General features: G+C 43.5%; 1 protein-coding gene across 11 annotated transcripts in view; it reads right to left on the reverse strand.

Annotated features, from left to right (window-relative positions):
* LOC147632108 (protein TIC 22, chloroplastic-like) overlaps nucleotides 1–11,738 on the reverse strand; it is a 141,612-nt gene extending 129,874 nt beyond the window's left edge. For 10 of the 11 annotated variants that reach the window (XM_086808705.1, XM_086808702.1, XM_086808701.1 and 7 more), the window contains exons 1-2: nucleotides 11,640–11,738; nucleotides 11,025–11,563 (exon numbers count right to left, since the gene is read on the reverse strand). In XM_086808705.1, the coding sequence (XP_086664831.1) occupies nucleotides 11,025–11,561 (537 nt within the window). In that variant the 5' untranslated portion in view covers nucleotides 11,562–11,563; nucleotides 11,640–11,738. Of the gene's footprint in view, nucleotides 1–11,024; nucleotides 11,608–11,639 lie in introns of those variants that run through there. The other variant, XM_086808700.1, reaches the window with a different exon arrangement.
* Nucleotides 11,739–27,270: the final 15,532 nt, after the last annotated feature.

The following is a 27,270-nucleotide window of genomic DNA, read 5'->3' on the forward strand; positions in this document are numbered from 1 at the left end:
CCTCGAGCACTGCGCCATAAAGTTTGGCCAATGTATGACCAATCATGATAGTCTTGTAGTTGCGGGGGTCTAGCATGTCTCCCGCTTTGTGGAGAGGCATGATGGTGTGCATAGTCCACTGAGCTGGTAGGCCCTCCACTAGTGCCCTATTAAAGAGGTGAGCAACAAAGGGTCCCAGTGTGTCAACTGCATAAATAAGATGCTCACTCTGTATACCTGTGTGGTCAGCCGATCTCCCATGCTGTAACCGGCCGATAGCTCTCTCTACCATCGAGGCGATAAAGAAAGTAGAGGTGGTAGGGCACGATTCCTGTGGCTGTGGTATGGGCAGCTGCTGAGGGATATGGTAGAGGCTCTTTGCATATGTGTGCCATGTGTGTGGATCCTCAATCGGGGTACGAGGGCGAGGCTCTCTCATCCTGCGCCATGCAGTGGCTGCATCTCTGCTCATGAGTAGGTTGTATATATCCCAGTACTGTGCCTCCTCATATGCACGCCTCTTACGGCGTGTGAGGATCCTCATCTGTCGGCTTGCCTGTCTCTGTGTAATGGTCCCCAGTGCTCTCTGGGCACGGAGGTGTCTATGTAGCTCTCTGCACTCATCATCATATCACCGATTCTGGGGCATGCCCCCAGATCTATCTGTGTGTGTAATGTGTGTATGATGGGGGAAGCTGCGGGTGGCGGCCGTATGTAGTAGAGATGACAGCTGGGTGGTGACTCGGTGAGTGTGTCTAGAGGTGACAGGGGATCCATCTCGAATAGCCCATCATATACATGATGCTCATATATGTCTGCCAAGTCATGGGTGAAGTAGAAAGTTGTATGCGATGCCTGTGTGGGCTGTGTGGGTGCTGGTGTGAAGCTCGCCAGTGACAGTAAGAGGTACGTGTGATCCGCACCAATAGGACAGGGGGGGATGGTGAAAGATGTCACTGCCTGTGTGGTCTCCATGGACCCCATGATGTAGTCCACTATGCTACCACCCCCCCACCGCCCCCCGTGATCGTGGAAAGCATGTCAGTGCTCCTGAATCCTGCCACTGTCTCATCCCGTTATAAATAACGAGATGGTGTCGCGCTCCCAAGTAAGTGATGACCATATCTCGTGTTATCCGGCCCCATGTCCTCTGACACCCTACAAGCTCCCGTGTCCTCCACCTCTAGTGTGTGCATCACCTCGGGGTGCTCGAAATCATAAATGTCGCACCGTCGGCTCTATGTCCGTGCATTGAAGTCCCCCATAAGGAGAACCCAAAAACGTGTTGTTCAGCCTCTTGGGCCTCCTGCAACCAGCCCACGTGTATCCAATTGAGAGAGAGAGAGAGAGAGAGAAGGAGCAATCATGTGCCGCCTTCCACAATGAAGAGAGAGAAAGATGGAGCAATCCTGCAACAGCCGCCTTCCACCAGAGAGAGGGAATCGAGAAGCGTGCTATGCAATCCTGTGATTCCTGTAGGCGATCCCGCCAGCCCTTCCAAAGAGAAAGCACTCCTGCAGTTCTGTTGTAGCCGACCTCTCTCCAAAAAGCGTGGACAGCATGAGTTCAGCCCTGTGCGCCTGTAGTCCGCCCCTTTCCAAGAGAGCCTCCCACGCCCTATTCTGTCCTCTGGTTCTCCTGCAGTTCTGCGCTTCCTGCAGCCGCCTGCAGCCCAGCACCTACTTCCAAGGGAGAGAGCGAACGCAGTCCAGTCATCCACCTTCTATGCAGCTTTGTGCCACCTTCTGCTTTTTCTACTAAAAAAAACTAAAAGCAATAGCAAAAAGCGCATCCTCCAAAATATTATTTTTTTTGAACCATCAAAGGTTATAAAACCTTAAACTTTAATTCTCTTTGTTCCCTTCACACTTGGGGTTGTCCACACATGGGTTTCCTTATCAACTCCAAACCAATGCCATTCACACTGTCCACCATGTCCCCGTGCCCACCTGCATACTGTCCAGAGAAAAACACAAGGTCGTAACATACCCCCCTCTTGAAAAATAGCAAGCATCCTCGATTGCACTCAATGGTACAGTAAGACATCTTATGAGCAAAGAATCCCCATATGACAAAAGCAATGGCCCTCAAGTGTATCTGGGTGATGAAACAATCATCCTGCACAATATGGCCACACCGTCACGTCAAAGTGACAAACAACTCTTGCTTGTTTCTTCAGAGCTTGCAGCAAAAGTCTAAAACCAAGTGGAAACACGTAACCTATGTTAGCCAAAAACAAAATCATGCATCATTCTACATATGACAAACATATGCATGACACATATATGCATTCGCAAACAATATGCTCCTCAAGATGCTCTACCTACTCCAAAATAACAGTCTCAGGGCTGCTCAGAAGCCTTACGCCCATGGGCATCCCGTAGGACCCACAACTGATGGTACAACATGAGCATATGAAAGCACTCAATGCATCCAAACAATACATCCACTAAGTACTTCCCACATATGTCTCATGGCCATCCCGCAGGAGCCACACCAAGTGGTGCATCCATGAACATAATAAAGTACTTGATGTATCATACCAATATACATGCATCACACGACACAATCCAAAGTATAACCCAATGTATTCTCAAGGATACCAGGATCCAATGGCACCAAAATACAATAAGACCTCAAAAAGTGTATGCATACATGCACAAATAGAGTTCGATACATATATCCATGAACCAAACCAACTCTAGGACTGCTTGCAAGACTTATGCCCTTCATAGAGTCTCGAAGTGTTAGCTCAGGTTGCTGCAAACTTTGAGCTCAACCAAACCATGCCATTCCAAAGGAGACCAACTCCACAAATAGCATCAACTCAATATCCAATTGACCGATCCTATGGTCAAGAACAGCCAGAACCATATAACAAAGATCAATGTCCCAATCTTCCTCACTCATACCTTAGTTCCAAAGGCAAAAACCATCTCTGTTACCCATAGATGTACACAGAGTTATCCAGAGTTGCAGTTATAGTTCATGGTGCGGCCGACTGTGAACCATACCCAACTTTTCCATCTCATGTGACTAGTACACAATATCATAGAAGTCCCATAAGCAGATGTACTGTCAGCCTCAATACCTTCGGGTGAATACAAAGATGTCACCAAGCGACTCCTAGATGAAAACTGAGCCTGTCTATAACAAGGGAGCGGGGGTGCTACCCACCTCTTGAGCATATCAGGCGATGCTTCAGACCCCAGCTCTGCTGAGCCTAAATGAGCCGTAGCAAGAGTCGGCTCCAACTCAAAGGCATCAAAATAAAGCTGCAATACCTTAGGTGAATCTGCTAAGTCACCCTCCTCCATCCACTTCGCGTCCATCGGTGAAAAGTTCTTGAACTTCACAAGATAGCGACAGGAAACTTTACCTTGTACCTTTCTTTCCTTGTGTGCCAATATCTGCTTGGAAATAAGAACCTCATCAAGTTCCTCCACTTCCGTCTAAGCCTCATCTCATACATCCACAGGCACCCAGAACGTGCTTGCACTCCACCCAAGTGGTAAGCACAAGTCCCCGATGAAGCATAGTAGGCCACCACTGCTAAACATAGAAAGAAGCTGCCTTCCGAACCCATGAAGCCTCCGTGAAGATACCACTGGTGACAAAGTGTCGCAAGCCATAGCCTTCAACCCATCTCTTGCACCATAACACTTCAACTGCTTCGTGTTCCTAGCTGACTACTTCCTGTCCTTGGTGTCTTTTCTCTTGAGCTTCATCTTCAGCTTTCCTCTTCACCTCATATATGCAAAGACACACAATCCTGCATCGTCTCCTGTACTTGAAGCTTTTGTGACTCTCATGAAAGTCGACGATGTCCCGGCAACGAAACCATGAAACCGACCTTCAGAAACTTGACAGGCGGCCGATCGGCCCCAAAACACAGTGGCTCCCCTTGCGGTATTTCTTTAATTGATTATATGAGAGCTTTGATTGCAATAAGGCTGGAAACTCAGCCGCCGTCACAGTAGAATCCATGAAGCCTGCAAAGACCTTGCCATGGCTTCTTGTCCACTCGGCATCCACAAACAAATCCGGCCATTGTTCACATCAAAAGACTCTCTCACATGAGTCTTGCATTCAGAAGCTTTCCCCCACGATCAGGGTTGCCACAACTACCCATAGTCTCTCACCCTATGAGTAGCACACATCCTGATACTTCCAGTGCTCCTGTCTCACAGCAAAGACTCTAATCTGTTTCCAAAAGAGAACTCTCGTTATTACAGCACAGCATACCATAGAGAAGGCACACCTGTACAACACCTCCCTGCTTTCCAAAGGTCTCCTTCATCTCTACCAATTCCTCAACCCCTTTCCTAAACAGCGGTAGGGCTGTACCAAACCACATGTCCTTCCCTATAACCACAGCTTGCATGTAACCTCTCTCCTCAAGAAACCTACAACCTGTTCACATAAATCCAAAGACATGTTTCCACATGAAACCAAAGACCTATTTCCACCTGAAAAACCAAAGACCTGTATCCCATAGAGCATAGGCTTGTTTCCTGGAAACCAAAGTCCTATTTCCTCTCGAAACCAATGTCCTGTTTCCATGAGAAATCCACAGATACACCATCCAAGCACGGTGCCAGAACCAAGGTTGTTTTCCACAGCAGCACTCTGTGCTTTTTCCATAAAAGAAAGAAACCCACACGGCTGTACGCTTCTTGGAGCCGCCTACAGCCCTGCCTTATGACAAGCAAAAGCTCCTGTAGGCTGTGCGTGTACTACAGCCGGCTTTTCCCAGAGAGAGGAAGCACACGCTTCAGGCTCCAACCTTGCCCGCCTTGGTCCAACCCACGCAACTGTGCCAAGGAAACAGAGAGAGAGAGAGAGAGAGAGAGAGAGAGAGAGAGAGAGAACCCAAAAACGTGTTGTTCATCCTCTTGGGCCTCCTGCAACCGGCCCACGTGTATCCAATTGAGAGAGAAAGAAAGAGAGAGAAAGAGAGAGAGAAGGAGCAATCATGCGCCACCTTCCACAATGAAGAGAGAGAGAGATGGAGCAATCCTGCAGCCGCCTTCCACCAGAGATAGGGAATCCTGCAACCGGCCCACGTGTATCCAATTGAGAGAGAGAGAGAGAGAAAGAGAGAGAGAAGGAGCAATCATGCGCCACCTTCCACAATGAAGAGAGAGAGAGAGATGGAGCAATCCTGCAGCCGCCTTCCACCAGAGATAGGGAATCGAGAAGCGTGCTATGCAGTCCTGTGATTCCTGTAGGTGATCCCGCCAGCCCTTCCAAAGAGAAAGTACTCCTGCAGTTCTACTATAGCCGACCTCTCTCCAAAAAGCGTGGACAGCATGAGTTCGGCTCTGTGCGCCAGTAGTCCGCCCCTTTCCAAGAGAGCCTCTCACGCCTTGTTCTGTCCTCTGGTTCTCCTGCAGTTCTGCGCTTCCTGCAACTGCCTACAGCCCAACACCTGCTTCCAAGGGAGAGAGAGCGAACGCAATCCAGTCATCCACTTCCTACGCAGCTTTGTGCCACCTTCCGCTTTTTCTACTAAAAAAAACTAAAAGCAATAGCAAAAAGCGCATCCTTATTTTTTTGAACCATCAAAGGTTATAAAACCTTATAAATTAAGGTCCTTTTATACGAAAGGTTATAAAACCTTTAAACTTTAATTCTCTTTGTCCCCTTCACACTTGGGGTTGTCCACACATGGGTTTCCTTATCAACTCCAAACCAATGCCATTCACAGTCCATCATGTCCCCGTGCCCACCTGCATACTGTCCAGAGAAAAGCACAAGGTTGTGACAGAACGCCTCACTTGTATTCCCACCTTAGCTGCAACTCCATGCATACAGTGATTCAAACTAGACTGGTGATTATGACACTCGGCAATCTACCAATGGGAATTGTACTTTTCTGGGCAGTTCATGCATATCATGGTTAAGTAAAAAGCAACCCATTGTTGCCACATCTATCTGTGAAGCTGACTACAGGGCAGCCTTCACTACTACAGTAGATTGTATATGGCTAAGAAGCTTACTTGCAGATCTTCGTGCGTGTCAACAAACACCCACCACCATACTCACTGATAGTAAGAATGCTATGGCCGTGGCACGGAATCCAGTTTTCCATGCTCGTACCAAGCACATAGAGATACATTATCACTATGTCAGGGAAAGGCTTCATGCAAGGGACATCAGTTCGACCTACTGCCCTACACAAGACAATGTTGCAAATCTGTTTACCAAGGTGTTGCCTCGAGAGAAGTTTGAAGCTTTCTGCAAAGCTTTAGGCTAACTCTTCTACAATGAATGATCTGCTACCTTGTACAGGTTCACAACATCACTACAAGGGGGATTTGAAGGCGTCTTACAAATCTTACAGCTTAGTAGTGCTCTGTGTGAACATGGGCTTACCACGGGCACTTTTTCCCATTGGGTTTTTCTCCCTGTATGTCTAGTATGAAAGGACACTACACTTTATATCTTGTACTTCATTTTCTTATCACTTAATATATGTGCAAGTACTTCTCCCACTCCTGCTCCCAATCGTGTTGCTTCTTGTGAGTGTGTGTGTGCTTCATTGCTATCCATACCCTAACTCTAGCATCCAAGAGGGCCAACATATATGTCATTTTAATCGTGATGTACTTCTACCCATATGATTATCATTGCATAGGTAGCTTTCTTTTTCAGTTTTCCATGAATGAGTATTCTCATGGATTCATTTATACAACTTTTTGGTCTCATAGACCCACTGCATCTTTTCAAAGACATTGATATTACTCTCTCTCTCTCTCTCAACAATATATACAGCCAAAGCAACATGCAAGCAATCAAAATTTATTGGCAGGACAAGTTTCAAAATTCCTCAAATGCAACCACGGGCATGTAGCCTACTAATGAAGGGTTTTGCCTCCCAATATAAGAACCTAGGTTCGATACCCACCAACCTTTGGCAGCCAGGAAAAAAGTATAAGAACTAGAACTTGGAGCACAGAGTGCTATTGGCAGTGTGGACTTCGAAGAGATGGAAGGCTTGGAGAAGATGGTGTTGTCGGCTGCTTACAGAAGTGGGCGGCTGGACCAAACAGAGGCGGCTAGACCAAAACAGAGGCGGCTAGACTAGTTCAAGAGGCGCTGCGTTTTATTGACTAAAAGCCAGAACTGCTGGCCGACTGCTGGTCGGCCAGTTCTTCAAGGAGTCCAAAGGCCTATATAAGGCATAGGGTGCTCATTGTGTTGTTCATTCATTCCTTTAAGGGATGGGTCATAGTTAGGGACTGTTTTGGTGATGTTCACCTTTTCAAGAAGACAGCCAAGGGCTGTAGATTTGTAGGTACCTTTTTGTACCATCAGAATATACTGAATTTCTAGCATCTCTCTCTCTCTCTACTCTATCTTCATGTCTGCGTTTTGCATCAGCATGTTTCCAGTAGTGTTTAGGGCTGAAAGAAGACCCCCAGAGCTTCCGCGTGTTACATTGGTATCAGAGCATCAGGCTCAGCAAAGCTAAACACTGAATCAGTCCCATATGATGGTGTACAGGTCCAAGGTACAGGAAAGTACACGGATACGAAGCCCAAGGCAAGGAACACAGAAGCAGGAAGAGCCCCCAAGAGGTTTGTTGGTGGTGTTCCACAAAGCCAGAGGGGATGGCAGTCTTGTGAGCCAGATAGGTTCTCGAAACAACGGTCCCAAGGGAGGATTATCCTCCAACGGGTGATGTGAGAGTGCCAGACTCATTTCTCAGGAATGAAGACCAAGACAGTGTTCAGAGTCAGGGCAGGAACGGATTGGGGACTAGATGGAACAGATGCATAGATCTTATTCAGAGACAGAGTGGTTTTGGAGACCGGGCCGGGTTTTCAAAGAAAAGGGTTGCCAGGGATGGATGGATGACAGAGGGACTCCGGGATTTGAATGAGATGATGACAGTCATCCAAGAATAGGTTGGAATACCGTCATCAAGTTTAGCAGAGGGGGATGTCATGTGCATAAAATGACATGGACATTCTCAGATGCTGATCCAAAAGAGGCAGCCAGAAAAAAAGTATAAGAACTAGAACTTGGAGCACAGAGTGCTATTGGCAGTGTGGACTTGGAAGAGATGGAAGGCTTGGAGAAGATGGTGCTGTCGGCTGCTTACAAAAGTGGGCGGCTAGACCAAACAGAGGCGACTGGACCAGTTCAAGAGGCGCTGCGTTTATTGACTAAAAGCCAAAACTACTGGCCGACTGCTGGTCGGCCAGTTCTTCAAGAAGTCCAAAGGCCTATATAAGGCATAGGGTGCTCATTGTGTCGTTCATTCATTCCTTTAAGGGATGGGTCATAGTTTGGGACTGTTTTAGTGATGTTCACCTTTTCAAGAAGACAACCAAGGGCTGTAGATTTGTAGGTACCTTTTTGTACCATCAGAATATACTGAATTTCCAGCATATCTCTGTCTCTCTACTCTATCTTCATGTCTGCATTTTGCATCAACATGTTTCCAATAGTGTTTAGAGCTGAAAGAAGACCCCCAAAGCTTCCGCATGTTACAGAATTGTTCATTCACTCCACTAGGGAGTGGGTCCTTAATGTAGGACTATTTTGGGTGATTACACCTTTTCATGAAGGCAGCCCATGGCTATAGATTTACGGTACCTTTTTGTACCATATGAATATACTGAATTTCCAGCTCTCTCTCTCTCTCTCTACTCTCCCTTCTGTCTGCATTTTTGCATCAGCATGTTCTAAGTGGTGTTTAGGGTTGAAAGAAGACTCCCAGAGCTTCCGCGTGTTACATGGTCCTAGGCAAACACCTTCACCACTTGAGCTATCACCTCATTGGCAAGTACGTGGCAGTTTTTAAAAACATTTTGGGCCAAAAAAAAAACCTAGGCTAGCCGTCATCGCTGATTTTAGTCGACTTATGCAAAGTGCGAACATAGCCATTCCTCTCATTGATACAGACATTGCAGCGAGAGATGATGATGCGGTACCAACCACTACAGTCACCGCCATTGCAAAGCTAGAGCTAAGAGTATGGTAGCGAAGGAAACATGTTGACAGATGGAGCTCTCATTTTGGTAACTGTGTTGTTGTTGAATGTTCAAAATAAATTGTTTTTCTGTTCATTTTTCTGTATATATATCTACACTATATAGTATATTTTTTATGTTTTTACGGACCTTACATATTTAAAGTACCTCAAAATCTCAACCCGTACCTGAATGTGTGACTTACCGTACCTTACCGTACCTTTCCACCTTGACATTGACCCTAAACCTAGATGGTGCACAGAAACTTGTCCCTTGGAATAGGGCTCACAACATGCTCTTGGCCCATCAAAAAAGGGGACTTACTATCCTAGAAGTTGCAAAAATGTCCACGTGGCACCCTAGGACAATGGCGCACGTGATAAAGTATCCTCCCTCTGCCTCCAAGTAGAGACTGGGAGAGCTGAGAACATCCCACTAGAGGAGCAAAGTATGCACCATAGGGGAGGTAGAGGACGAGTCCCACTATATGTTCAGATGTCCAGCATATTATGAGATACAGAGGAGATTTCACTGCCCCTTCCGAGAGGGGTTCGTGTCACTAGCACGGGTGATGCAGTATGAGGACCAGAGATGTCTAACGATGTACTTGATAGAGCTCATACGACATAGGGACGGAGTATTGAGACGTTGCCCAAAGATCCAACACTAATTTCTTCATAGCACAAGCATCCACATCAACCACCCACGCCGACAGCGCCACATCAACATCAGCTCATACCAGCACAAGGGCCACATTCGCATCCTAGAGGAGTCCTAGGTGGGCAGGTCTACTCCATCTTACATGCGATGCGCCCCCAACCCAGAGCACCAAGGATCTCCACCATAGAGACACACCCATGATATTCTCCGGCAACATGACATGCCCTCACCATAGTAAAATCTGCCATCAGGTGGCCTTAGAGTCAGGTTTCAGTTTTCAGTTTTTTAGTTTTTCCATGGCACTGTATACCCATGGTATCATTGTACCATTCATGGTCTCATAGGCCCCTCGGGTCTTTTGTAGACATTAAGGTATCTTTCGTTCTTTCTTTCTTTCTACTTGATGGAGACCTGCAGACATAGAAACCTACGACGAGAGCCAAGCCCACGTCTAGGTCACCTCAAAACCACCCATCACAAGCTTCTTCCGGGTGACACAAGGGCAGCACCAGGAATCGACCTCAAGGGCCACTCAAGCTTGAAACCCTCCCAGGAGGAGCAAACGACATACGCAACCAGTAGTCGCACCATCACGACTCCCAAGAATCACCCTGGACAAAGCCCATCAGTTGTTGCAGAGTGCCAATCACCCATGGCCCTCTGGGCGAGGCAAGGACCTCTATGCAGCAACGCAAACACAAGGATGCCCCTGACCCTCCCTCCCCTCTCCTGGGAAAACAGTGGATATAGCAAGCCTCTTTGAGGTCCTAGATTCACCCATCTTGGACATTTTGGATGCATGTTGATGACGTCTACCTACTACTATATGTCATTTTAATCGTGATGTACTTGTACTCATATGGTTATCATTGCATAGGTAGCTTTCCATTTCAGTTTTCCATGAATGAGCATTCTCATGGATTCATTTGTAAAACTTTTTTGGTCTCATAGACCAACTACATCTTTCAAAGACATTAATATTACTTTCTTTCTCTCTCTCTCTCTCTCTCTCTCTCTCTCTCTCTCTCTCTCTCTCTCAACAATATATACAGCCAAAGCAACATGCAAGCAATCAAAATTTCTTAGCAGGACGAGTTTGAAATTCCTCAAATGCGACCATGGGCATGTAGCCTGGTAATGAAGGAGGGTTTTGCCTCCCAATGTAAGAACCTGGGTTCAATACCCACCAACCTTTACCCATCGAACTCATTATAACTAAATAACAAAACTATAATAAGACCCTCAAACATAAGTCATTGCACTAGAAAGAGAGGAGCACCGCATAGAATTTACATTGTAAAGAGAGGCATAAGAACTCTAAAAAGACAAGCAAAGCAGCTCCAAGGAACGATTAATTATTATTAAGCTGTTATGTTGTTTTTTTAGATTAAGAGAGAATACCTGTTGAAGGAGGGCCTCGGCATCGCTGCGTCGGAAGCAGAAGATGCCCAGGGATTTCTGGTTGCTGGAGTCAGAGACAAGCACAAACTCGCTGGAATTGTTGCAGACAGCATAGACAGGGATGCCATCCAGCTTCTGCGAAATTTCTTCACTGCTGAGGGCAACATCAAATAGGTGCTTGCCTTCCCTTCCAAGGTTCATATTACTGCTGGACAAGCAGGCATACAAAGGCCTTTCCTGGCTGCCTTTTATTTGTAATGATAGTAGCTTTGTGAGATCCAAAGCACGATGCAGCTGCTTGCCTGCACTGGCAATGATGGTGCCACGTTGCTGCAACCGAGAAGAAGGCCATTGTGATAAGCTTGCCCATAGTGGATTTTCCAGCATGTGTCTTGCAGCAGCCCTGCACTGCTGCTTCCAGGATTCAATAACCTCCCCTGCAAGCCTTCCTGCCTCGAAGCGTTGCAGCATTCTAAAGTCTGGACCCGAGTCCATATTATGAAAGAAACCTTGCTTATATTTATGGCCATTATACATGCCTGCAAAATGAAATGGAATTTGTCAAATGATTTCTTTATTATCAAGGTTCAACAACTAAAAGTCTAGGCACAACACCTCATGTATTTATGAGCGTGTGTGACAGAGAGAATCTTGTTAGTGTGAGTGTGCTCTATTTTGTAAGGTGCCCTATATGCGGAGTAACCTGTGTGTGACGGTTAATGTTGTTAGTGTGAGTGTGCTCTATTTTGTAAGGTGCCTTATATAAGGAGTAACTGGTTACTCCTCATATAGGAGGGCACCTTACAAAATAGAACAGATCCGTCACTCACAACGGCTACTCTTCATATAGGGCACCTTACAAAATAGAGCACATCTTTCACCTACCATAGTGACAACACGAGGGTGGAGCATCAAACAAATTTTTTTCTACTAAAATAGATTTCATCCATTACCACCCATGACAACACGAAGATGGAGCATAAGCAAATGCTTTTTCAACACCTCCCCTCAATGTTTCCCATAGGCCTTCCAAAGTCTACACACTTTGTTTTCTAATCTAGGTATCTCAAACCCAGGTGGTTGCACCACATAAACCTCCTCCTCCTTGAGATGACCATTCAAAAATGTTGAGTTCACATCCATTTGCATTACCAGCCACTTATTATGAGTGGCCAAGGCTAGTACTGTGTACGAATAGTGGTCAATCTGGCTATGGGTCTTAGTCGAATCCTTCGATCTATGAAAAACCCTTCGCCACCATGAGCATTATAGAGTTAGGTTGTGAACCCATCTATTGTCATCTTGGTAATAGTGATGCATTGGTGACCATGCTTTATAGGTACCTAGATTACTTTGACCATGGTTATGCTTATGTGTGGGTGGACCTTGGGCAGATACTCAGGTAAGTGCAATTCCTACTTATGGTTGATTCATAGACGCACCTACTTGCATACTCTCATTCTTCTCTTGAGACCATCTCTCCTCTTTTATGCTTCCTCAAGCGTCTCCCAAATCAAATCAATTTTGTAATACTTTAGAGGAAGCTTCAAGTGTGTGGGTAGGCAATGTAGCTACATCCACTTAAAACGCTTCTCTCTTCATTCCTTATCTTCCATCCATCTAGGTGCCAAGGCAAGCCCTCCTTAATGTCTAGAAAATAGAGGAACTTTTCAAGGACTTCCTCACTTTTTACTTGAATACCTTATTGTATATCAACTTTGCCTTGCCATCCTCCTTTTCCTTTCTTTTCCTCTTGTAATCATCCTTACAATCACCAGAGAGTTAGTGAATAGAACAAGAAATGATCTACAATTATATGTTAGTTTATGATTAGAGAAATATAATAAGTAGCTACCTCTGACATTGTAGTGGCCAATTAAATAGTTAAGGTAATAGTTGAGAGTTGATTTTAAGTTATAAATAATTCCATAAGAAATAAAATTTACCTTCCTCACTTTCTACTTGCATGTTTGCATGTTATGTTATGCATATCATCTCTTAAAACAAACTTGTCATCCTCTTTTTCTTTATTTCCTCCTTAAAGCCTCCTTAGAGTCTATAGTGATTAGGACTTAAGATGATCTATACAACAAGTTAAATTTTTATTTTTTTTAAAGGGGAGAAGGGGGTGGGGGTGGTGTTCAAATAGCATTTACATCCAACATTATTATAGTGTCCAATCAAAGAGATCAATAAAGATCCAAGGGTTGAATTTGAGCTATGGAATAATTCCATTAGAAAGGCTTCCCTCACTTTCTACTTGCATGCCTTGTAGTGCATATCGCCTCTCTAATAAACCTTATCATCTTTCTTTTTTTCTTTATTTTCCTTATGTAAGTGAATCACCTTATAGTTACTACTTAGAGAACATGATATAATCGATGATTACATGTTAAATTTATGAAGGGAAAAATATAATCTACCTTTGGTATCTAGGCTACGTTGTAGCGCAATTTATGAACTCCCTCCACTCTACAATGTAGCTAGACTACATCGTAGCACAATTTGTGAACTCTCTCCACTCTCTTTGTACTCACTCACTTCTCCATCCAACTGGTCAGGAGGCCATTTACTACATGATGTTATCTGGAGTCCCATAGAGAGCATTATACACAAGAAATCCATAATGTATTATCCTCATGCCAATGGTCATGTATTATACAAGTTCTTGAAGAAAATGAAAATTGAACTAACTAGGATCAGAAGTTGTACTCTGCACTTTAGGCTTTCCGGGTTGCTTATAAGGTGGCAATTGGACATACTTCTTTTTTGTTGGTGTATGGTTTAGAGGCTGTGTTGCCCATGGTTTGGAGGTAGTGCTATCCATGGAGTTTGTCATTCCAAGTTTTAGATTGGGAGTTACTATCCGACTTTCTCCGAAGGGATCCATGACTCAACATCTAGAACAACTATTAACGCTGGAGAGAAGCGACTCTGAAGTGCCTGGATTATTGATGTTATCCAATGACATCGTCAGAAGTTTTTTATGGGGACAAAAATACCAAATTTTAAAATACTTGATATGGGCAACCCAGTGTTATTGTTTATTAATTCTAGAATGGGTCCACGCCTCAGAAAACTATTGGGGGGATAGGGCCATCTTGGCTATACATAAAGTTTAGAACAACGGGCACATTTGAATCGACAACATTAGATGGTGTGAAGGTGCCTAAGCCAATGAATGGTTTTAGATTAAAGCCTTATTTGGCAAGCTTCTCATTTAAATCACCTTGTAAGCACCCTTGTATTCTATTTTTATTACATCATGCCACACCACGTCATATGTGTGCCTTGGGTTGTGCACATATCCCTTTATGCATCATTGTTTATTATAGTATGATATTTTCATAAATATTTTGGTTGTTTATCATCTCTAATTGTGCTACTCTTCAATTTCAAAATTATGATTTAGCACATAAAGCCTAGTTGCCCATTATTATATCTTTCCTTCGGGTTTGTTTCATTCATAAATTTTCATTTTGTGCTTTCATTCTCTACTTTCTTGAGCTTATTGCTTACTTACTTTCATACTTTCTATCTCTTTATTCACTCACATTTTTTATTCACTCACATTTTTTACTTACTTTCATACTTTCTATCTCTTTATTCACTCACATTTTTTATTTCCTTTTCCAAAAATGGTGAAATTTGAGACCCTCAAAATAGCATTGGATTTCAACATACAACGGAGTTTGGCTCGAGAAGGTGGATCTATTGCAGTTTGCTTCACTTCCATGGTATCCCGAACACCATAGAGCAAATCGCCCATTGAGGTGCAAAAGAATGGAGTTATCATGACATCAACTTAGGGAGATTTCAGCTTAAGCCCTGAGTATGTATCAAAAGTCTTCCATCTATCTCTAGATGGAGCAACAAATATTCATTTTACCACACGAGTAGGAAATGGAGTAGTTCTTCAATTCAAAAGGAGTGGCTAAGGAGTACGAGGTATCTAGCCATGAAAATTCTTACAATAGGATCCATTTCAAGTTTTGATTAAAATGATAATGTTGACACACAAGACCACTTATATGTCAAAGAATGCATTGAGAATGTATCTATATGCTACCATTTTATTTAATCAGATGCATAGAGAGTTTAAGAATGTGTCAACCCCAGCTCAGGGAGGAAGATAAAGATTGGGGCATATATGTTTTTTGCTACTTTCAAGGTAACATGCCTATCTAGAAAGCCACAATTCTATAAAAAGATGAAGAAGGGGCAAGAAATAGTCTCTCTCTAGTAGTAGACAATAACAAAAAAGACCCCAAAACATTAAGTCTTTGTATTACCAACAGCAAGAGCTAGCACATTAGGATAGAGCAAAGGTAGAGCTGGAACAAGTGCCAACACTCTAAAACAACGTTGCCACCTTGGAAAGTCATGAGGCAGGCCTTGAGGCAAGCTCTCTAGCAAGATGTTGTGTAGTCTAATACAGATAAAGATAGAATACAAGAAGAAATCCTAGACTTCCAATAGAAATTTACATGTGTTGAACTCAAATGCTAACGTGTGCTCACATAACACTTATTTACCATGAATCAGCATGAAGCTACAGTTAATGCAAATAGTGTAAAATGCAAAGCTGGATTAATACACTTTATTTTAATAGATGATCTGGAGGTATATGTGATATGATCTATGGAAATGGGAGACCTATGAGGCTCCTCCCCAAATGATGATGCAAGATCTCTATGCTAGAGACATATAGCATTTTCGACTATTAATAGGTCTAGAGTATAGGCCAGATGCACTTGCCTTATAGAAACTAGATGATACATCTGAAAATGTGTGGATCCGAAGGAGTAGGAGGATCTAGAGACATCATTACCAATGCAGTAGCAGTAGCTACCCAGCATAGCACCGAATCTGATCCAAACTCGAGCCTTACACCTAATCAACAGGAGGCACAATCAACAACATGACAAAGGCAAACAAGTTGTTATAAATCATAATGAGCTGATAGCAAAATGTAAAAGAGGAATTATTGTGATCCGAGCGTAGGCCAAAGCATTTCAACATAATACTCAATTGCTATGAATGATGAATTGAAATTGGCGAATTTCGTTAACCTGAACCTCCAAGCATGGAAGTTATTCTTATCAAGCTTCTCAGCCACAATCTGGGTTATCCCATCATTTGACATTTTGCCAAACACACAATTTTACGAGAAACAACACTCTGGTTTGTCCTGCACAAACTGCTGTATTTTCTGCAGCGGTACTGTAGTACTCTCAAATGTCACAACCAGTGACTTCAATGTGCATACATACACCCAATGGCAACTGTTGACCTCTTTGCAGCACCCACAGTGTCTGCACAGTCAATCTGTCTTCCTGTAGTTCTTAAAACAGAGTTCTGTAGAGAATCAGTGACTTACCCGCAGTGCTCGAAATCGCTTGCTTTCTGAAAAACGGAGGTCCTGACGCGCCCGAAACGCGTTTTCGGCCCTAAAAATTCTGTCCGACTTAAACGTTGCTGGTGCCTCCCGTAGAGCTCCCGACAAGGGTGTAGTCCTCACTAACACAAATAGGGAAGAGTAGTTGAAGCTCTTACCCTCGTACCGCTTCCTGTGGTTCTCTTGCTTGCAGCTCAGCCCTTAGCACGAACCAGGCTCTGATACTATGAAAAGATGCAGGGGAGAAGAGAGCTTGAGCTCTTGCAAGCACACACACACACTCACACTCACAAAACCCTAATAGAGAACACACAAGGTGAGAGGCTGAAAATCTTCTTCTTCTCTACTCAACACTCAACACACCATATACAAGATAAGAGTACACATAATATGAAAGGTACTCAACCAATACATACATGGGTTCTCTATAGTGTGAACCCGACTAAATGAGCTGGCGCTATAACTATGCCAGTCTCTAGAATGGCTGTCACACAGCCTGTCATCCCACTGGCCGCATATCACCCATGATCTCACCAACCATGCCAGTGGTGTAAGTGTGGGGCCTATCCCCCAGGCGGGTCATCAGTGTCCACCGCCTCACTAGACGAGCTCGATATCTCAACAATTTATAAGCAGGTAGTGGGCATGATATACAACCAATGCTGAGAGTTTAAAGCAGGTTAGCTTATAGGTGTGCAAAGGTAGACTTCTATTTATATATATGTAGAAGACGGTAACTATGGAGGCTCTGAGTAAATCTAAGCATGTTAAAAGAGTAGAAAATTGAAATATTTTTTCGAGAGGAAATTTTTAGAGAGAGACATCATATAGCCTATGGGTGTAAACTTTTACCCACGTAGGCATTTGTTGTTATTAAGCAAATGCTTGTTATCTAATATGGATAATGGTGGCGGGAAGAAATTGTAGCCTGTATCATGTATATATGTGGTGGTGGCAAAAAATCATATGTTGATGTTTGATCCAGATAGCCATTATCATGAGCTTAGGTGATGGTATGTCTAAGAGTAGTGTAGGAATGAGCTCTGGTTACAATTATTTAGAGGACATGCAAAGGATACTGAGAGATAGTATGTCTAAAGGTAGTGTAGAATGAGCTGTGGTTATAATTATTTGGAGGATATACGAAGGATGCTGAGAGATGCAATCTTCACCCCCGCGACATTATCTTTGTGTGCAAAGAGAAAAGAGAGGAGCTTGGGGCTTCTTGAATGGTGGTAAAGAGGAGCTTGGTGTGCGAAAGAGAGAATCTTGGAGCTTTCACGAGATGATGACAGATTCAAGGTCCCCTATGCTGGAGAGAGCATACTACTACACATAGGCATGGTAGAGTCCAAGTTCACATGTACCCTCCGATATAGATGGCCCCACCATGTGTATTTGCTTGTAGTTCTTCAATTTTAAAATTTAATTGTAGAATAAAATTCAGGGTTGGCGAATCAATCAACTCATGGTCTTCCAAATTAATGGAGTCTTGCATGTCTGGATTAAAACCATTGGATTATCTCATCTAGCTCTTTTGCTATCATAAAGTTTTGGCATCTACTATGTAGCAATATTATTTATGATACAAAGAATACATGGATACATGGAAAAGATTTTTTTTTTAAATCTCCTCCCAAATTTGCAGTCAAAGGTTGCGACGATGTGTTTTTCATGTCCTTATCCCTAAACCTATGTCACCTATTCCTACGCATGTTTTTTCTTTAATTCTATGATTTATAAGATTTTTTCTAATTTTTTGAGATTTTATTGGCTATCATCTTCTATTTAGAATGATTTTTTACAGATTTGTTGATGATATAAATAAAAAACTTCTCATAAATAATCTTAAAATATTTCAAAGCTAAGGAAATTTAGCCCCCTAAAAGTTGATGTTTTACATCAAAGTTGATACATAACATCGACTTTTCGGCTAAGAGTTAATGTTTATGTCAAAGTTGATGCAAAACATCAACTCTACCACAAACCTTGATGTTTTGCATCAAGTTTCAGATGCTCCGGAGAAGAAAGTTGGAGAATCAGAGATCGATTTTCACAAGCATTCTGCTTTAATGATTTTGATTGCATAAGCATGCTCAAACGACCTGTTCCACAAATTTTGCATACCAACACGAACATGGTCGTATTGGCAGATTGCATCGAAACATGATTCTGTTGGTACTCAAAATTTGTGGAGCAGGTCATTTGAGCATGCTTGTGAAAATGGAATCATTAAAACAGGTTGTTTGTAAAAATTGACCTCGGATCCTTTAACTTTCTTCTCTATAGCATTTGAAACTTGATGCAAAACATCAAGTTTTGTGGTAGAGTTGATGTTTTGCATCAACTTTGATTCAAAACATCAAGTTTTATGAAAGAGTTGATGTTTTGCATCAAGTTTTGTGAAAAAGTTAATGTTTTGCATCAACTTGATGAAGTTGATGCAAAACATCAACTTTTAGCCTAAAAGTTGATGTGATGTTTTGCATCAAGGTGATACAAAATATCAACTTTTCCACAAAACTTGACAAAAATATGATCTTTTGTGGAAAAGTTGATGCAAAACATCAAGTTTTGTAAAAAAAAGTTGATGTTTTGCATAGAAAGTTGATATTTTGCATCAACTTAATGAAAAACATTAAGTTTTTCATAAAAGTTAATGTTTTGTATCAACTTAATGCAAAACATCAACTCTTAGCTAAGAAGTTATTACTCTACATTAAGTTGGCCATAAATATTGTAGTTAAAATATCCTTACCATGTATAGTAACCAACAAGATTCGAACCTAAGTCCCTTCCTAATATTTTACAAAAAAGTAATTTGAAAAGTATAAAGTTTTTTTTTTCTTAAAGTGAGCTTTTTATGCTTTCTAAATTCATTTAATATCCTTTTAAATCCTTTTTCTTACATCAAGGACACATCTTCTTTAAAAATGAGTATGTAATTTTTTCCAAAATTAGACAACTTTTAAATATAAGCTTATTCATGATATTTTAAAATTCATGTATATGTAACAAAATCTCCTTAGGAAAGTATATATTATCAATTAATAAATCTCCTTAGAAAAGTATATATTATCAATTAATAAATTGTGATACTACTCAAGAGCTTCAAAATAGATCTTGATACTACTCTCACCAAGAGCCAAATAAGGGTTTATTATTAAGATAATAGCTATATCAAGATAACACTTTTGTAATATATTTATATAAATAGATATTTTTTTATAGTTGCACTCTATAGCACATCCTTAATCATGCTAACATGGCAGATGACCCAAGGAGTCTAAGCTTCAAGTGTACTTAGAGAAGGAAAAAATGTATTAGTGGATAGTGAAGAAGAGGATGCCTCGTCTACCTTCTCAGGGAAAGGCACACTGACTAGTGATGGTGATGGTATAGATAGTAATGATTATGAGGAACCATAACTATGCCATAAGCTATATGTCTAAAAAATAGCTTCTTTTTATAGTTATATCAAATTTTCTCTAGATTGAAGATGACAATGATAAACAATGTCTCTTTTTTGAAAACTTATTGCTAGATTTTCTATTATATTCTCAAAAAGTAAGAAAAAACAATTTTTTTTTTCATATCAATTTTTGTAAGAAACGTGTAAAGTGGCCAAAATATTATTATTTTTTAGTAGTGTTGTACGCATGCGTCGACCACTTTTCAAAAAGAGGTAAAACGTGAACTTTTTTGATAGAATCTTTAAAAGATGCCAAATGTTTCTCATTTTCAACCGGAGAAATTTCTTATTTTTTTATCATAATTAATTTCATGCGTGATTATTTTTTGAAATCTTATGCATACCTCTCTCTCTCTCTCTCTCTCTCTCTCTCTCTCACACACACACACACACATAACACTCCTAGAGTTTTTTATCTTAATCGACTTAAACGTTACCTATGCCTTAATACTAGATCTTTCATTTTCGGCACCCCCATTATGGGGCATAACCACACTGGTCATGCCTAGCAACACTTAAAGGCAGCAGATCTGCACAAAAATCGCCAAGGGATTCTTCTTGAACGTGCATGGTAGTGGTAGCTGCTTGCATTCTCTGCGTGATTGCTAGGCATAACCACACTGGTCATGCCTAGCAACACTTAAAGGCAGGAGATCTGCACAAAAATCGCCAAGGGATTCTTCTTGAACGTGCATGGTAGTGGTAGCTGCTTGCATCCTCTGCGTGATTGCGGGTATAAAATGACCACCTTGTATACAAGTTTTACATACTCACTTAGCTTGCTGTGTATTATTTACTTTTTCGGCCATGTCGATTGTGTTGGCTTCGCTGGGAGTTCCTCTTCTCAAGTAAAACAAGTCGACAAAATAGAGCAATTGAACAAGTAGTGGGGAACTGCTAATCGCCCTGTAGGCAGCATACAAAGAAAGGGGAAGAAACGTGGCGAGCTGATGGGCACCAGAGAGAAAGAAGCAGCTCATGCATGCATAGAAAAATTGACAAGCGAAGAGAGTAGCCGATTCATTGTTTGTGAGTATCATCGCCAAAAGACATCTCAAACTTCAAGCTATCCTCCCCTTTGCTTTGCATTGTCCTCACATTCAGCTGCACAGAGTTCCTTCAGTTCCACGGCTTTCCTTCACAATAGTGTTCTCTCCCCTCATTAGCTTGCCACCATCATACGCCCACACTGAAAAATAGCCGGCGCCGCCAGCACCATGAACCACACAAAAATTTTAAAAATATATATATATTATCTTTTTTTTAAAAAAAAATCATATAGTGCAAAGGATTTGAAGCCTTATCCTCTCTTAAGGGTATGTTCACACGTAGGGCAAGACAAAACAATCATCTTTGCATTGCTAAATCTTGTTAGTGACTAGACATTGCCATGTTGAAGCTGAGAAGCTCCGCTGGTAAGACCTTCGCAACGGCAACAATTATGAGATCATAAGAAAATTGCACATGGAGGACTCTCACATGAGGAAGGGTCATGTGCGAGTTCGAACATTGTGGGCATCGCATGAAAAGCAAACATCAAAGCACAAACAAAGCATGATTTGCAACAAAAATGAAAGTAACAAGAAAAGCTACAATGAAGAAGAAAGAGGAGCTGCAAAAAATCTCGCATCAAAAATTCATCTCACTACCACTCTTAAACAAAAAAAAAAAAATGTTGGTAAAAAGAAAAATCCTACTTCCTACAAAAAGTGTCTGTATATAGCCTAAATTATCCCACATGCAAGAGAAAGGCCAAGTTGTATTCTCCTCATATAAAAGGAGGACATTTCAAGCATTGGAATACAAGCATAACATCTAAAGTCTTTTTATGAGTACAAGTTTCCATCTTTTAACCTAACTGAACTTGAGTCTAAACCTTAATTTGCACACTCATGATGAGTTTTTTTCATTTCTATCCACCTTAGTTTAGTATTGTGGTTAGTATAAGATTAGTGTATGATTAGGTAAATGTCTTGTTATTAGGATGTGTAGTTAGGAGAGCTCGATCCATGATTTCAATAATTTTCCATGACAAATAGCATACAATCCTTAGCCACAGCAAAATGGAAACCATGCATTTGGAACTATTTTACTATAAGCTTTCTTATGACATTGTGACAACTCAAAGCCATAAATAAGATCACATCCCATTACGAATTTTTTGGACCCAAAAAGGGCCTCCTAAGGATTCCTAATTCTAAGGGATTAGAGCTTAAAAAGCTAGGCTTAAGGGAGACAAAGGCTATGATGATCCCTATTTTTTGCCTTGTCACATCAGCCATACCCCCCTAGTTTCATACTTTTTGACTAGTTTTAAAGGGAATATTCTCATACTCTCTCTCTTACTTTTTGACTTTTCTCATACTTTCTCTCTTACTTTTTGAATTTTTTATCTTCACTCTCTACAAATTGAATCTTTCTTGTCAGTTTGAAATCTCCTTTCTCATTAACTCCCACCATATCTCCCTTCCACATCAGCAAAACATTCTCGAATTTAGGTGGGCCCCAAAAAGTTAAAAAAAATTATTTTTTATTTTTTTTACATTTTGAGGTGGAAAAAACACCACCCAACCATATCGCCCTTCCGCCTCGCTGTCGCCCACTAGCGCTGCCCTGCTGTTGACTGTTCGTCGATTCGCTTCACTGCCGCCCACTAGCCCTTCTGCCTCGCTGCCCTGCTGACTGTTTGCCCATTTCGCCTCGCTGATTCGTTCACTGCCGCCCGCTATGCTGGCCCGCCCCTCTCCGCCGGTAGGCCCTGTGATTCCGCCTCGCTGATTCGCTTCACTGTTCGCCTTGCCACCTCGCTATGCTGGCCGCCTCCCTCTCCGCTAGGCTTTGTGCCCCCCTTTCCCCACCCACCCTTGCTCAGGCCCCCAAGGCAGCAACATAACTCTCTCTCTCTCTCTCTCTCTCTCTCTCTCTCTCTCTCTCTCCTCCTTGCATGTGGGAAGGACTGCAGAGTAATCTGGAGGAATGGCCCTGAGTCTCCGGGAGAAACTCGAAGCCCTCAAGACGGCAATGAAGGCACTAATCAAGGAGAAGAAGAAGACATATGATTCCAACCTCAATGAGGTGGAGAACAAACTACACCGGCACATCATGGCCCTCGAAGCACGGGTCACAGACCTTGAACAAGAGAACACGGCACTCAAGGAGGAGGTGAGTGCATTGAAAGTGGAACTGGTAGCCATCAAGATTACTGAGAAGGAAGAAGGGGAGATCAATGACAACACTCTCACGGCCATCAAAGAAGAGATCTCCAATGAGATCACAAAGGACATAGAGGGAAAACTCAAAGCCAAGCAGTCAGGATGGGTTGAGGTGGTGAAGAAGAACATCCGTAAAGAAGTGAGGGAGGAGACTCAAAGGGAAGAACACCAAATCATTCACACCACCATTGAGGAGGAGAAGATGAGGCATGCCCGCCGCCTCAACATTCGAGTCACAGGTATAGGCGAGACACCCGACTCCACTCCCGAGAAAAATGGACAGCTTCTATGCATGAAGCTCGGCTACAGGGAGGAAGAGGACCCTCTCCCCTTCACCAAAGCATGGAGAGCCGGGAAAGACTCGACATGCAAGCGAGCCCTCATCCTACAGTTTGCAGGAGAGACGGAGAGGGTCACCTTCATGAGGAAGAGGGTCATACTACGAGGTTTAGAGGGAGCTCCTATTTTCTTTGATGATGATCTCACAAGGATGCAGCTTGAGCATAGGAGAGCTTGCATGCCACGAGTCTTACACGTGAGGACAAAAGGCAAGAAGGCCTTCTATCGAGATGGTCGGGTCATCATTGATGGCTGGCCCATGGATTAGCAGTTTGGGGCCTATGGGACAGAGACCAGGCCACTAATAGAGATACACATGGCAGTATGGAACTGTAATGGTTCACTATGGGTGCAGTTTGGACAATTGGAGCATGTTATGGTGGGGAGAGACATCATACTTCTGACAGAGACACATCAGAGCCCAGAGAGAGGGCTACCTCGAGTAGAGGGATTCCAGTGGGAGTCAGCATACAGGAGGACCACACGCCAGGGTACCTCGAGAGGGTCGGGGGGAGTAGCAGTTCTATTCAGACGGGAGCTACAGGGGAGAGTGAGAGTGGTAGCATAGGATCCAGAGGCCAGATACATGTGGATGAGCTTACAGCTCTCACAGGATAGGGTTATATACATAGCCCTATGTTACTTTCCTCCATCAGGATCCTCCTATGTCATTACAGAGGACATGCCACAGGAGGAGGAGACAGGAGCCTCGCCATACACTTGTCTGTCAGAGGAGATTATGCATTATTCTACACTAGGGGAAGTATTTCTTACGGGCGACTTCAATGCCCACACACAGAGCAGATAGTGTAAGGTGTATGACTATGATGACATGGAGATCCTCAACCCTGTGGATCCGGAGGAGATAGGGGCTAGTCGGGCATCAGAGGACACTAGACCAGATAGAGGACATTATGGGGACCACTTACTAGAGTTGGGAGCCAGGCATCGTCTCGTTATTTATAACGGGATGCTACAGTGGCCGGGATCAGGACGGCTGACATGCTTCCCACATGGGTGTCATACACGGACCAGAGGCACGGTGGTAGACTACATTATGGGGTCTTTGAAGGCATCACAGCTTGTCACCTCATTCTTCATTCCACCTCGTCCTATTGGGGCAGATCATACATACTTGGCATTTTCACTAGCCGAATCACCAGTATCACCAGTCCCCCACATACCAACGCCACACACTACCATCTACTTCACACATGACATGGTAGACATATACAGTGGCAGAGTAGAGGATGGGCTCCTACTCATGGATCCCCTGGCACCTATGGATACCATTACAGCCTAGCTGGCATCACTCCTACACACACGGCTGCATTACAGCCTAGCTGGCATCACTCCTACACACACGGCAGCATTATAGAGCTTCCCACATCATGTCCACTCACAGGAGAGCCTACGAGATCTGGGACTATGCCCCAAAACATATGGTATGATGAGTGCAGAGCCCTATACTCACGGCTCCGCATATAGAGAGCCTTGGGAGCCATCACAGAGCAGGAGTTGAGGAGAGAGATGAGGAGACTTACTTGCCCCAAAAGGCGGGCCTTCGCAGGAGCTAGAGATATTTCATTTCTTCATGAGTAGAGATAGCCCTATCTCATGGCGGCACTTCAGAGAGCCCCGGACACCGACACCTATTGCAAACCCACAGACATGGCACACATATGCAGAGGGCCTATACCACGCCCCACAGCAGCCACCTATACCTCAGCCCCCACAAGAGCCTCGACCTACCACAGCTAGCTTCTTTACCCACTCGATGGTAAAGGAAGCTATCCGCCGCCTACAGCATGGACAGCGGGCCGTCGACCATATGGGCTTGTAGGGTGAGCATCTCATATATGCAGTCGATTCTTTGGCTTCTTTTCTTGCACACCTCTTTAACAGGGCACTAGCAGAGGGTTTGCCTGTGGAGTGGACGATGCACACCATTGTGCCGATTCACAAAACAGGGGATATGCTCGTCGATGCGAGCAACTACAGGACGGTTATGGTTGGCCAAACTCTATGGTGCAGTGTTGGAGCAAGAGCTTAGCTTATATGCTGAGCGAGCAGATTTACGCTCATCAGGGTAGGCAGGCTTCAGGAGAGCTTTCTCTACCACTGACCATGTATTCACTTTGAGATGTATGATTGATCAGGCGAGAGTGAGGAAGAGAAAGCTCTATTGCTGCTTTGTGGATTTCCACAAGGCATTTGACACAGTACCACGAGAGAGGCTCTTTCAGTGCTTGCAGTCTCTTAGCATACCAGCAGATATGACATGGGGCATCTATGCATTATATGAGCAGGTTTTTGGGCGAGTCAGATGTCCAGGAGGTATGTCCAAGACTATTGCTAGCACCATTGGTGTGAAGCAAGGATGCCCACTTTCCCCCATGCTATTTGGGTTATACATTTGATGAGGTGGCTGACTTCATTACACGGGGAGGCAGAGATGGAGTTGATTTAGCAGGTACCTCAGTACATATTATGCTTTATGTTGATGATATTGTATTAGTGTCTGAGTCTCCAGGAGGTCTACAGCATCTACATGCACTCGATGATTTCTGCACACAGAGGGGTCTTACTGTGAACCTTGGGAAAACCAAGGTTATGGTCTTTCATACATCGAGACAGGGCAGGAGTCAGCTGACATTCACTCTCGCAGGATGCCAGGTGGAGGTGGTGACATCATACATGTACCTCCTCAATCATGACATTATCCGAGCAGAGTTTGCTACACCTCCTATGATGGTAGAGGCCATATTCCAGACTATATGCCTGCTATATAGATTTAGAGCGATGCCACAGGAGGACAGATCGTCATATAGAGCTTTTGAGGCATCTAGACAGCTGACTGAGGCAGGAGACAGAGGATCATGGTATGCACAGGTCACACATTGGTTCTCACAACATGGCCTAGACATGGATCATCTACCACCATTCCAGTATGACAGGGATGCACCACATACACGTCTCTCTCATAGCGAGAGGAATAGAGTATTGAGATGACAGGACCTATGGCAGCTCTATACACGAGAGACATGGATATCGCCTACACAGCCTCTTCCACCGAAGATGCTATACTACAGAGATCACTTCATGAGTATCATTGATGATGGATTTATAGAGAGGCCTAGATACATGGAGGGCTTTTTACCACATGGCTCCCGAGTGGCTATTGGTCAGCTTAGAGTTTCATCACATCGATTGGAGATCGACACTGGCAGAGCAGCACGGATCCCCCAAGAGGAGAGGTATGCAGATTGTGCAGAGAGAAGGTGGAGAGTGAGGAGCATTATGTATGGAGATGCAGAGAGGAGGTGGAGAGTGAGGAGCATTATGTATGCAGATGCAGAGCATATACAGCCATCAGAGAGAGATATCCCATTTTATTCAGAGAGCCACTTTCCCTACGCCAGATCTTTGAGGCAGCAGACCAGCGCATACTGGGGAGATTCATTCAAGACATACAATGTCACACAGAGACATCATTACAGGCTCAGACAGCTCCAGAGGGGGGATGACAGACAGCTCCAGAGGGGGGATGACAGACAGCTCCAGAGGGGGGACGACAGACACAGATTACTACATTTTTTCAGAGATCCATCCCACTCCTAGCCCCTACACGGCAGGGAATTACTCTCCAGAGAGCAGAGACACTCAGAGCCCGTAGGAGACAGAGGACACCTGGCTTTCGGACACCACGCCTATACCGAGAGAGATGACAGAGATCAGAGCTCAATTTCACAGAGAGGGTGCGGAGCGACTGCCTCGCTTCAGAGCAGACCCAGGCATGTTCTTCAGGGAGCTGTGGACACCCCC

Source organism: Cibotium barometz, chromosome 14 (genome assembly GCF_041138505.1).
Source record: "Cibotium barometz isolate CiBa-2024 chromosome 14, ASM4113850v1, whole genome shotgun sequence".
NCBI lineage: Eukaryota > Viridiplantae > Streptophyta > Polypodiopsida > Cyatheales > Cibotiaceae > Cibotium > Cibotium barometz.